This window comes from Varroa destructor, unplaced genomic scaffold (genome assembly GCF_002443255.2).
Source record: "Varroa destructor unplaced genomic scaffold, Vdes_3.0 BEIS01000007.1, whole genome shotgun sequence".
Taxonomy (NCBI): Eukaryota; Metazoa; Arthropoda; class Arachnida; order Mesostigmata; family Varroidae; genus Varroa; species Varroa destructor.
The window spans coordinates 39,376,065-39,389,773 of NW_019211460.1; the positions used below are offsets into that span (position 1 = coordinate 39,376,065).

Sequence of the window (13,709 nt, forward strand, 5' to 3'; positions counted from 1 at the left end):
GTTCATTTTTACCGGTTGTGGTGTGAAATCTCCGCCAGGCGGTGGTTGAGGCGGAGGATAACACTGAGGAACCATACTCTCAGGTGTTCCTGTCGAATGCCTGGAAAAACAAACCCATTGTACCAAAGATGTAAGGGTCTTGTCAGTTTTCAAGGCTGTGTCATTTCATACAGATGCTCAATATTTTGACTTTTGTATCCATCACTGGATTTATGTATAAATTACGCCTAGCTTAGTCGTACTACAACCTTAGATTATTGCATTTTCAGTAAGTATATGGATATCTGAGGGTACTATGGCCACTTTTTGCGCAGATATTCGTAGCTTTCTACTGTATCATTCCTATATTTAAGATAAATGATAAAATAATTGGAAGGTCGTTACACGGACGAACAGAAACACTCTCGTATAAAATAGTTCATGTAATAACTATTTGCAAAATTTGTCCGGACAGTTAGACTAAGTAGCAGTTCAGGGCAGGATCTACAGGTCTATTATAGTTACATACGATATCACATAATGCTGACCTTTACATGAATCAATATGTCACGCTGCCAGCTGAACTCGCAGCTTTTTTCATCACTAGGACTACGGCAACAATTACATTATAGCTTATTTATTAACTTTAGAGCTTTTCGTAATAAAAGCTCGCATCCCGCTAACGGTTAGCGTAAGGCTTTTCTGGATTTTCTAAGGATATTTCTGGGTTTCCGTAAAGTGGAACGTCTTACATCAATCAGTCGCTCGTAAGGCAGGTTCGTCTAATGGTTCACACAGTTACCACGTCAGTTTACATATTTAGAAACAAAAAAAGAAAATAGAAAAGATATATATTTAGAAATCAATATTGAGGCATGTAAAAAAATATATATATAGTGTTTTGTCTACAGGTTTAAAACTTCCAGCTCCAGAATTCCATTGGAAAATGTGACTTGCTATAATTATACGCTGCAATATCCAGACGAAACGTTTTAAGGAACAGAGTACCCTGTTTGGGCGAAAATTATATTCCGGTAAGTTGAACTTGCGGCCTGCACACACATACATTGTTCTAATACGTTGCCGTTAAAGTTATGTCTAGGTATCTGAAAACCAAGTACAGTAACATCTGTTAGCCTTCTTAAGTTAACTATAATTAGGGGGGCAGAATGTTTGTATGGGCTTGAGATCGCTTCCCAGCACAGATAAATTATCGAAATACATAATAATATCGATATTTACACTGAATTCGTTTACTTCATAAGTTTCGCTCAATAGATTAAAATATCATGTCCAATTTTGTTTAAAGTAAGAATATAACATTTCTGGGCATTGGGTTATGATGAAGTCGATTGTTCCTCACAGCTGACCGCTTGCTCTATGCTGAATGGTTCGCTACGGCACTGTTACTCCAACGACCAAAGGGACCCTGACCGTATTACCGCAACGAACTGTGCGAGCAGTGAATGTTGCGTGCTGGCTTTTTCCACTGAGGATTCGACTGATATTTTAGCAAAAGCGACCATGTCGGACGAGTACAACTACGATAGGCTTCAGATCAATATAGGCCCTGGCCGAATAGCATTTGTCCGGCTAAGTTGAAACTATCAATCCTCATGTGTAGTGGAAGCCTTACAGTCGATAGATGTTTGTCCTGCTTCGTGCTTGGCCCTCGACGCTTACCCTCATTTTATATGTGTAGATTAGTAAAACACAGCGAAAGATATTCTGAATAGATATCACAAGTATGCGCAGAAGGAACTAGGCCAGATAGGAAAAGCAATAGGAAGCATTTTGCGACGTGGCCTAATATTAAATAAACAGTGAGGCTAGCTAATCATCGTTTTGAGTTATAGGTGTGATCTAAAAACGTGAACGAAGAAGACTCTGAATTGAAAGACTCTCTGAATATAGGAACTGTCCCCATCGGAACCTCATATAGAAAATCCTGTATTTGACACGATCCGACTGTTTTGGTCAGGCTGTGGAAATACCATATCCCGATAATGAATACGAAACATATCTTGCTCTTTTATAACTGGAAGGCTTGTAGAGAGAGAGCAACGTACGCGATATATATATATCAAATATGGCGAACTGGCGTCAATATTAACAAGCGTTTTTGTCAAATCAATACGCCTTATAGCTGGTTACTAAAAGATACAACGAATGAAAAACGAGCGGGAAGTGCCATATCACCAATAATCGTTCATTGTTGTTTGTTATACCCTTACGTGGTTGTTGAAAGCTATTACGATGTAACTGTGTTAGTTATCATAACTGCACATCCCCCGGAATCAGTTTCATCCGTCCGAACGAAAACTTCAGCTTTGACGTTTTTGCAAACTTTTTTGGATCTAGCCATTGCACAGAAAAGTTCTTATTTTTTCTAGTTTTTAATTATTTCTAGTACTAATCATGAACAAATAGACCGTGCATGTGAACTATAATGTTGCGCTATTTTTTTTTTTTATTATTTTCTTTTAATTTAGTTATTTTTATATTGTAGACAGAAGAAATCTTTTCTATAGTTTAGCCAAGTCAACGGAAATAGCGGTAATATAACGTTGAATGAAGTGAAAGCGACAGACGTTTGCAGTTGGGTAGATTTTATAGAATATAAATAAGATTATCATCTATAAGAGTTAAAAAAAATATACTGTACAGCGCGAAAAAGGTGCGCGTATGATTTTTCCCTAATACCATCAACGACGATACGCAAACAGTCGAAGCTGGAATTGATTGGGTCATCTAACCGTGAATTTATGTCCGATTTGTCTCTCTTATTTCCTTCTATGTTCATGTTTCAATTGTACAAAAACATTTCTCTTCTCACAAACGTCGGTTCGATACATATTCACGTAGACACAGTTATATAAAACAACAAATTTTTCTTCTTAACGCATATATATATATAGAACTAATCAGGGCGTCAGGGAACTCACTTTGCAAGTATTCCCTGTTAACTATCACAAAACTAATTTCGGCCAATAAGCGTTTCAGAATCCGAACCTATTCGAAGAAGAGTTCGGGCCTTTTTCCGTCGCTTTTGTGCAGAACCTGAAATTTGTAATGGTATAATACTTGTTTTTCTCTATTTTTTGAAAGTAATGCATGCATAACTAGAATGCAGTAGCGTTATAAAAAAAAATACTGTTCCCTATTTGAAGATAGGATTTAATACGCTGACATTTTGAGCCATGCAGTAGACCTCTCAATAACAGCGTACCGACCACTTCGGGTCTCAATTGGGCCACCTATAAACGTTAGTCTATTTCTACGCCACATTTGCTCCTATCAGTATAATACGATATCGGGATACTTTTTTTCACAGCGACTTAAAGTGTATCAACATTGTAACTGCTAATAAATTATTATTATTTCTATATATTTTCTAAATAGGCTCAGAAACGTCTTTTTTTCTTTTAATATAATCGGCTTCTTATAACCTATCCTATAACAGCTATAAAAGGTTATTAAAGTTGCCTTAAAAATTCACATAGATTGCCTGAATACTAACCGTTCGTGTGACAAACAACTAAAAACCTTATCAAATTGTTCTTTGTAATTTTTGTGTTTTTAAAAACGACCCATTAAAGAAGTCATTTTGACTGGCCCATGGTAATTGTGGTAGAAAATCCAACTTGTAGTTTACCTTCTAAAAGGTGACGTACCGTTAGCATAAAGAGAAAAAAAAAACTAAGCTTTTCAATTATTAAAACTCGGCTAGTTAAATAAGATGATTGGAATCTACGCTTTCAAAATTTCTGTAACGGTGTATAGGGTTGTTTAGCGGACTCAGTGATCTATTATACAATGGCGTCATCTATCCAAAAACGGTGTGATCTAACACGTGGGGTCATCTCGATAGGGTGTCGTAAACCCAAGCCGCTAGCAGGCCGGAATAGCTGCAGAGCTGTTCCGCGACAAGCCTGAAAAATTCCGAATAAGAGCAAAGAAAGAGACGAGGTCTCGATAGCGCTTGGTCGCATCGGGCCGATGCAAGCTTGTCTCGTTTGTTATTGAAGACACTGCCAGCGCTATTTTTGGGCGTACCTGTTTGTGTATGAGGTGCTATAGGGCTTTAAGCGGCATGAGTCTTGGGTATTACGTACACGGAGATACGTTCCCTTATGCTAAAATGTGTCGTTTGTTTTTTAAAATAAATTAGAATTTATACACTGCGATGACGTAGCCCATTATCGAGTCGAGTGTACTATTCATCATCTTATTCATCTCTTATGTTTGTGAATGACGAGCATTTTTATTCCTACTACCTACGATCAATATCTGGAACGAAGCAGGTCCTCGAGCCTACATCTTATATTCCCTGATTTCCAACGGCGTCTCAGAATAAGCGAAATGCGTGCGAGCAGGCTGGGGTAGACCCATCGTCCTTTGAAACGTCCTTTGAATGGGCATACAACTATGCTGGATTACGGAATGCTTTCGGTCCTTGGGACAAGCAACGTCGGCCGTGGTTACTGATAGTGGAGGAGAGGTGCACTATTTCGCTGGTCGATATAATAGTGCCTTTACGAACGCAACAGAATAATTGGAGTCATTTACAACAAGCATTTCAATAATTAGGTGCGAGTACATGGGCATACATGTGAAAAAAAATTAATATCTAATTATACAAACAATAATGTTCGCATATATTAAAGGGCCTAATTAACTTATTATTGGTTTAGTTTCCTTTGGTCGAATGCAATATTCGTTAAATACATTTTTCGATAGACAGATATTATACTACTGATTCAGGAAGTACTGATAAAAGGGTCGAACTTTGCCGGCTACAGTTCAGTGCGTGACCGGGCCCTTAAACCTACATTAGCCCGTCTGTGTCTCTACCCACCAACCAAATTTCGGAGAGCACTTCAAGCTGTGCTCTGTATTTTAGATGCTTTGAAGCGAACGATTTTTGAGCGCATTTCCTTTTTTCTTAGAAAATTAAAAGAAGTTTCAAAGAGCATTATTATATTCTATGTTAACAACGAGATTAAATATACACAGCTGATGCTGCAGAAGGTTCGTTTCAAGAACTAGGTTATGGGTCAGTGTCTGGGAGGGCAGGTCGTAGGTTTTTGACTACAAAAAATGTACTGCGTCATATATCGCCACATTTGTAGGAGATTTAGATGGTTACCTATATATATATATATATATGGATATCTTGATTCTAGCCTCCATTCACTAGGTCTAACTTACGTAACCATTAGGAAATGCCTAAAAGACAAGCTTTGAGGCGGTCAAGAAGATTCGAGAGCAAAAACAAGGATAGTGTGAGGGTCTATTGTTAGAATTGAGTTGAAAAAAACTGTTCTCACCGCTAGAAAAATAGTGTCATATGGGTCTTGAGTCCAGTGAGGATCACGGCAAAGACGAGAACTATCATTCGTACGATACACGAATATCTAGTTGGCACAGAGCAAAACTCGGGATTTTTTGGCCCAGAAGTAGTACTTTAAATGATTATGATGCCCAGTGGTCGAATTCCACTCAGGAACTGAACATAGTAAGTCTTCAGTTATCATCAGTTTAAAGTTCCAACGCCAATTGATCGTTTTTATCATGCGTCCTTCAATCGTTTTTCAACTGATGATTGCTCATTGTTTTTTCCGAAAAAACTATGCAATACAAATATCATATACCAAGGTCAGTACAGGTGTGAAGTTGCGTTCAGGCCGCACAGATTTTTTTTTAAATATGACTGAATTACCTTGTTTGGTGCAATATATGATAAATCTAGTTTAATTATATATTGTAACAGACTACAAATAACACACAGTAGTTGAACACATACATGCTCCATAGTAATTTCATTGTACGTAGAACTATCTATATACGATACTAGTCCTATAAAGATAATAAAAGCGAAATTTAAAAAAGATATCAGAAAATAGGGACAACATTAGGAGAGAGAGAGCGTAATTCAACATAAGAAGCTTACAAGTTGTCTTAGTGCTAATATTCGATGATGCCCCGTCTCTTATCTGTATTTGCACAGTCTGTACTGCTACCCGCTAATCAGGCGCTTTAAATGCTTTACCATTGTGCTTTCCACACACACTCCCTACCCTGCTGGAAATGGGTTTTTTAGCGTCTGTAGTTTACTACGAAATTATGCACCCGTACTTATATTATCCTTGTAACTGCATTCGATCGATACCGTATTTGTCTGCCGGCTGGATTGACCTTGGCCTCCAATCTCCTGAGCAGACGTGGCAAAAGTATCCTCAAGACCGATTTGTTCACGGTCGCAGATAGACGTTCGCAGTGAGATATACGTGACGGATACACAGCGTAAAATGGGGAAAACCCAATTTGCTTTGACTTCGATATCACGTACCCCATTCCATAATTTTATTTATCAATTATTATTATTCAATTTCATTTTCCTGCTACACCGTTGACTTCAATGCCGAATCAAGGGATAACTCATTAATATCATATATTAATTTATCAACAATTTCATACGTAGCGGTGTTCGTTTTTGTCTTAGTAGAAGCTCGGCCTGTAGAGATTCCTACTGCCTATTTTTAGCGAGAAATAGGCAATTTTAAGAAGAGAGTCTCGACGCAAGAAAAAATTACTATATTTCATTCAAGAGCCCACATTTACCAAACGTAACCATTTGGCAAAGGTCGATGTATACGCGGAAGTATGGAAGCGTGTCTGGGGTGTACGGTCGTGCCACAGCTGCCGGGCAAGCTCGTCAATTTACTATACTTCTTCGATGAGTAAAATGCCTTATCCATTGTCTCCAAGTGAACTACATACATAAATACTTTTAATTAACCCCTATATTTATTGGTACATGTATGGACATGTTTGGAAAAACGGAGAACGCGCCCACATTTTATACGATTCAAGGTACCCTATGTGTCAAGATCATACCGATACTACTGCTTTTCGTTGATCGTTTACGTGTATTCATCGCCGCCGCTAGCTGCAGTGAGAAGCTTCTTTGACGAAATAGCATAATAATGTTAAATATTTCATTATGATTTTTAGATTTTGCACAGCCAGAAATGATTGAACGTGGCTTTGTTAGACTTGTTTTCCATTCACTCCAAATTATGAGGGATATATGGTTTACGTGTATAGTTATGCAGGAAAGAAAACGCACATCGGCTAGGAGGTCCTTCAAAAGGGCGGAAACCCCTTTATAGTTTTTCCCTTTTCTCCAAAACGGTGCATATTATCCGGAGCGAAATATGGGTGACATAAAATGCCGCAAACCGTCTGCCCTACAAACTTCTGTAACATCTGTATCTTAACTGGAAAATTTAAATGTGTCAGCAATAAGCGCTCTACTCGCCTAAACAAAACGATTTCCTGTGTAAATCCTAAATAGAGTATTAACTACAGTTAACTTTGTAGAAAGATAAACTAAATGGCCGAAACTTAAAAGACATACAAATAAAAACTTATAACGGTCTGTGACACTAACAATTGACTGTGTATTTCAATAACCGTAACGAGAATACGGGTATACGAGTCTCCATAGGCACACAGATGAACGAACACATTGGTGGGCTAAGAGTACTATTTGTTACTCTATCATGTAAATGAAGTTCGTTCGATAATTCTTGTAGACGCCGGAATACGAATCGGTCATGCTTCTGTTTTTAGGGCATGGTCAAAATATTTGGCGTGTAAAAGGGCTCATTAGATGAGCACCTCAGGAGACAATTGCCCCATTCCAAGACGCTTGCATCGTTCCGTCCTGTCTGTCGATTGGTAGTAAGAGACACAAAAAGTGCAGCTTCCCCTGCACGAACGTCGTCTCGACAGTCAGTAGCCAGGGCTCCCCAGAGTGCAGTGTCGTTTGTTAAGGATAACGACCCCCGACTCCCCAGCCTCCCATCTCATAACAGAACTCATTCCTCGCCCGAGGGAACTAACTGCGCGTATCCCATAGCAGCCGACGCATGTCTGCAACCATATTGCGTAAGATTTTGCCAAAATGGAATAACGAAGGCAGTTTGTCATCTCTATTCACATAGTCACAACATCAGATGTCAAGCATTCTCCATAGACATCTTGTGTGATACTATTGTGCCACACTATAAACATCAGTAGTTAGGATGCATTTACGTGTGGTACGTAAGACGTCTGGCAGCGTTATTGCAAACCGCATAACATACTTGATCCCCTAACATCTTAGTCCGAAATCTATTTATAAAATATATATATATAAAGGGTTTATTATTACCCTTTTATTTTGGTCACAGATTGGACTAGCATAGAGAGCAATAAAAATAAACAGAATTGGCATCTCAAAACGATACTGTGATAGTAAATGCACGACATTAGGTAAGCGTAAAGTTATAGTAGACAAAGGACAATTACAAATGAACGTATTTTGACGAGATACATTTATTTACGCATCGTATGGTCGAGATTTAAGCTTATGAGAAATGATAGCAATGATTTTTATTGGTGAAGGAAATCTGGTGACAGCCATTAACATATCATTACTGTAATTACTCAACTACTAAACTATATCTAAATACGATTTGACACTGATTAATAAACACAGACGCGTCTTTACTAGCCGGCTTCAAACCGCTAGTTTGAATCTGCCTGCCAAGTAAAATGTCTACCTTCCGATCGGTCATTAAACGAGAGACAGGTGCACTTCAAGACAACAAAGGTGTCACCCACTACCAAAACCTATCGTGAATGCCCATTCCGGGTACAGGTTCAAACATTCTAGTGCGAAATCCTTCTTTTCCGCTACTTGATGGCCTTGCAGGTCTACTCTGTTAACACGACAATATCGACTCGCTAAATCCTTACCCCCTAATAAACAGAAGGCCGGAAAAACCGCCTAAAGTGAACAGGCATATTTTGTAATAACCTTTTTTAAACACTTGACTCCTCTTCAACACAGTGAGTCAGTACTCGTATAAATCACTCAAAGTAGCTACTTAAACTGTCAGCTTTCGAGCCTTTATGATGTGGCTGCAAGCTAGAAGAGCCGAAAGTACCTCCATGGTCATCATCGAGATGTTTAGGGGGGTTCGAAACCGCTCAACTACACATTTTTCGGTTAACATTGTTGTCACCGATAGTGGCAGGGGGTGTCTAGACGCATAATTAATCTTTTGTTTTTTTCACGGACTTTTTTAAGCGACTACATTTGATAATCTGTGCTGTGAGGGAAAAAATATTGCCATAGCCTTTATTGAACCGGTAAACAATTCACGAAACAAAATGAAAATCATCTGCTCCTCCACACTCGTTACTTTCCTAGTTCGTCTCCTTAATTAACGGACCACTATACAAAACTATAGCAAACACTTCGTCTCGACCATGTGCACGAAGACAGAACTCCTTGACGCAAGAATAAATCGCCCGTCTACCTCTTAACCGGAGAATGTTGGATGTACCGCTGGCATTATTGACGTGAAGCCCACGTGGCTACACCTATACGCCAATCGGCCCATAACTCCTTCGTATTCTTACGATAATCATCACCATAATATTCATAATAATAGGAGTAATAATAAAAACTAGTAAAATGACACTTCAATATTATCTTGCTCTGGTTGGTTCTTGCTGTTGCATTGACTGCCTACCTTTCCCACTCATTGGGGGCCGCGGTCGGATAGTACGGGCTGCCCGGGCTTAGCGAGCTGCAGGTTCGATCCTCGTGTGTTGCGACCGACGAGATGCTTGCATTGACGTTTGCTGGTGGAACAACGCTCGGCGTCATTGTGCAAATCGACGCCGTCGAAAGCGGCCCGTATCCGGCCGACGCCGCGGACGTCTGCGACAGTGGGGGCGTATGCTGAGAGGACGCTGACAGATCACTGCTACCACCACCGCCATTTCCACCACCACAACATAGGTCTTCGCTCGAGTTTGACAAGGCGTCCTCGGTGCCGCCGACGATCGCGGCGGGATTGCATACCGCCTGTTGCTGCTGCTGCTGCTGCTGCTGCTGTTGCGGCGGAATGCCCCCACCGCTTCCGCTGCCAGTCAGCTGACCACCCCCACCACATGAGGGAGTTGGCATGACAGGACTGTGACTATGCCCCGGATAGGGAATAGATGACACCACGCCGCCAGGTTCGCACGATGATGGCCCACCCAGACCCATCACATTGGCGGACGTGCCACTGTGACCCATATAGTCGCCGGGGCCACCAGCAGATGTTGGGCCATATGCGTTCACACCTACTGCAACCGGCTGGGTGTCAAACTTTTGGTAGTTCATGTAACAACGATAGTTGACATCCTTAGGGTTTGGGTCGAATCGGCGGGGCTGTTGGGTCGCCGCTGTTTGATAGTAATCGTAATACGATGACATATTGCTCATGATGTCACTGCCGCCGTGTTGATACCGTTACCGTCACCGCTTTGTTGTTGTACGATGGTGGCGGCGGTGTCTACTGAGGGGCTCAGACTGTAGCGGTTGTTTGTAGTTGCAGCTCGGGGCTGTCCTAGCAGCGATTCTGACGGTAGCGTCGATGCCGAGATAATCGATGGTTTTCCCCTTCAGCTCGCTTTATATTTTACCCTTACACATTTCACTAATTCAATACTTGTGAATTTAATGTATTTATTATTGTTGTTAGCGTTAAGGTATTTCCTTCGTCGGCAGCGGCGCCCCTCTTTTTCGCCGGAGGGAAATGCGTCGACTATCTATTCGACAAGCTCAAGATCGAAGCTGTCTTTAGCTTCAATAGACCACTCTTGCGTTGATCTTCCACTTACACTTAAACACACGCACACACATACACATGCAGATATACAGTTATTACAGCTAGGGACGAAGGTAAGTTGACGGCAAGCTTACTGCTGCTTCTATAACATACGCTCGGTAGCAGCCGAAAAAACGCTGACGATAATAAGCGACTTCTGCTATTATCGCAGATCTACGGCCACGGTGATGATGATGATGATGATGATGATGACGATGACGACGACGACGATGATGATAATGACGTAAATCTTATGGAGCCGGTTTCGAAGTGTGGCCTTACGAAAGCCAATGATCAACAATGGTCTTCGAGTCGAGGAGGCCAAATGCACATACAGCAACTGTTCATATCGCACCTGTTCTTCAAGCTGAACAGCAGCAGCACGAGAAACGCGCGCGAAAGCAGGCAGGCAGTTAATATGGTTACGTGTGTCAGTGACGCGAACCGCACTGGATAACCTCAATCGTAATCACAGCGATACCACTTATGGAATACCAGTAGCGGCGACGGCGACGGCGACGGCGGTAGTCGTTATCTTCGTTGATTTAGGGTAACGTACTAGAATTGTCGTTGTTACTCTCGTATCTATAATATTTTCAGCTTAAACACGTCCACTGGGTGGGCTGATACTTGTTACTCTCACTAGAGGGAGCTAGCAAGCAGGCCGTCTCTTTGACTTAGATCTTTCACACTAGATTAGGCGCTAGACAAATATTAGGTTATAGGTTCTAACTGTGATACTTAGCGGTAGCGCCAGCATTAACAGTAACACTGGTAGAACGCGTGTCGTAGTGACGCTTGTAATGACCAATTAGTGAAGGTTAGTAATGACTAGAACTTGGGGCCAGCTGACTAGTGCCGATGGCGCAGTGGCAGCTGCCGTTGCAGTTGCTTAGTTCGTGGTGGTAGTAATAGCAGTGATGCTAGCAGCGGTTAAGAGGGAGACGAAGACGAAGGATCCCGCACAGCGATCGAAACGAACAAGCCGCCAGCGGCAGGCGCTCGTTGGGATCCAGGCACGGCATACACGGTAGAGGCATGACACATTTCAGCGAGAATCACTCCTGCAGCATCCTGCTGTCGTCTTGATATCAATAAAATAGATATATTCCTATATAGGAGAAAGTAAGAAGATATCTCAACAGGGAGATTTGCGAGCTGTTAGACAGTCGCTCTGGGAGGAGCCATAGGCCACGACAGGCGCCGCCCATAAGGGCGGAGCGGCCCCACTTTGCTGTAGCCTGGGGAGGGAAGGGCAGGGAACGGGCGCCAGTGAACTGAACCAACCACTGAAGCATGGCTGCCTGGCTGGTCTGTACTTTCTCATTCGCTTGTTGTTTGCTACGGCGCTTTGTCTGTCTACCCGCTGCCAGAGTGTAGAAGAGTATCTGCATGAATATCTCACTTGCGTCTGTGTCTGTGTGTGGCCGTGAAAACCCTTAGGCTCGAAAGATAGAACCAGTCAGCGAACTAGCAAGCCAGCCAAGTATATACATACAGGCATAACCACACAGACACACACACACATATATATATGTATATATCCATGAGTGTCTCTTTGGATGCATGTGTGTTCGACTTGTGTATATATATATATATGTGTATGTATGTGGGCACCCTTTGCGTCAGTGGCATCGCTATGCGCAGTTTCGCCGCCAGGCGGCATTGCCGCTACTGGCAGCAGCTTCGCTGCCACTGCAACGGCCTCCTCTTCCTCCTCCTTTTTCCCAGTCGTTACCGTCCCATCCTCCGATCCCAAGCGAAACACCTATGTATGTGTCCTCGTAACCACGAAACTATATATAGAAATATAAATTTTGTTACCGTCATATGAATCATATTCTTTGGTTAAATGCACAATTCTTCTGACGAGCGTTTTTTTGCCATATAAAAAAGTGTAATGTTTATTATTATTATTATTTTATTCGCAAAGTGCTTGTGAAACGTCTCGACATCTTATTTGTCTTTTTGCAAGGGTAGAAAGACTTGAAAGGAAGAAGCGGCTTAAAATGTGACAGGCTGTCAATGTTACAATAGGGGAACGGGTATAACTGTAGAGGCGTATGGGGTGTAAGCTGCGTGACGCCTTCGAGTGGGGCCACGAGGTAAACTTTTCTTGTATAAGTGAAGTAAATTCGTTATGCAATTTCGGAGTCGAGCTCAATTGTTTCTTCAGGTTGCGGGATTAATTGTAACAAAGAAAAAAGGTTACTGGGATATTTTAAAATAAAGGCGGAGTTAACTAATCATACTCTAATCACCAACCTATTAATAGGACGACTACACCAAGGTTAGGGGGAAGGGAATCACAGGCTGAGCATTAGAAAATCACTAAGCGAAAAACCTGATTCAGTGAGCTTCTATGGTAGCTATAATCAAATAATTGCAACAAAATAACAGTAATAATAATAATAATAATTAGTTAATTAGGTGAATCGAAAGCAACGACTATAGCGTGTCAATCTTCAATCGAGCGATACTTTCTTCGGTCGGATATAGTTCAAATTACGCCCCTGGAGCAGGCTAATCGTGACAGCGGACCAACGGCAATAGGAGGCCGACAAACTCTACACATGACAAATGAAGGAATCACTAGAATAGTTCAATAGAGTAATAAGATTATTGCCAGAGTGTAACTGTGATGCAGGCGAAGGTTATGCTGACTGTGACCGATCATGCAGACAAGGTAATAGAATGACTGCATCAATGCAACAGAGTCGCTGAAGCAAGATTGTTTGAATCATGTCTTTGCTATTTAATTACTTCATATCAGAACGGGATGAAGAAAGCAGTGAAAAGATAACGCTTTAGGCAGGACAGGCTAATTGTAGCAGGATGCCTGTCGCCATGTGCTATATTTTACGTAACTGGGTCTAATACTAACGAATCTGGTTATTTAAATCAATCAACAATAGCTTAGACGCAATACTAAGTTCGCAGATCTCAATAGTGTTACAGGGAGACATGGATTTAATCCCTAGCCTGTTTTATGACTAATTCATTTAATTGATA

At 41.3% G+C, this 13,709-nt stretch overlaps 1 protein-coding gene across 4 annotated transcripts in view; it reads right to left on the reverse strand.

Annotated features, from left to right (window-relative positions):
- The window catches only part of LOC111254739 (uncharacterized), a 33,121-nt gene extending 21,330 nt beyond the window's left edge, over nucleotides 1-11,791 (reverse strand). For all 4 annotated transcript variants that reach the window (XM_086975046.1, XM_022815897.2, XM_022815896.2 and 1 more), the window contains exons 1-2: nucleotides 9,570-11,791; nucleotides 13-100 (exon numbers count right to left, since the gene is read on the reverse strand). In XM_086975046.1, the coding sequence (XP_086831172.1) occupies nucleotides 13-100; nucleotides 9,570-10,312 (831 nt within the window). In that variant the 5' untranslated portion in view covers nucleotides 10,313-11,791. The remainder of the gene's footprint in view (nucleotides 1-12; nucleotides 101-9,569) is intronic.
- Between the last annotated feature and the right edge of the window lie 1,918 nt (nucleotides 11,792-13,709).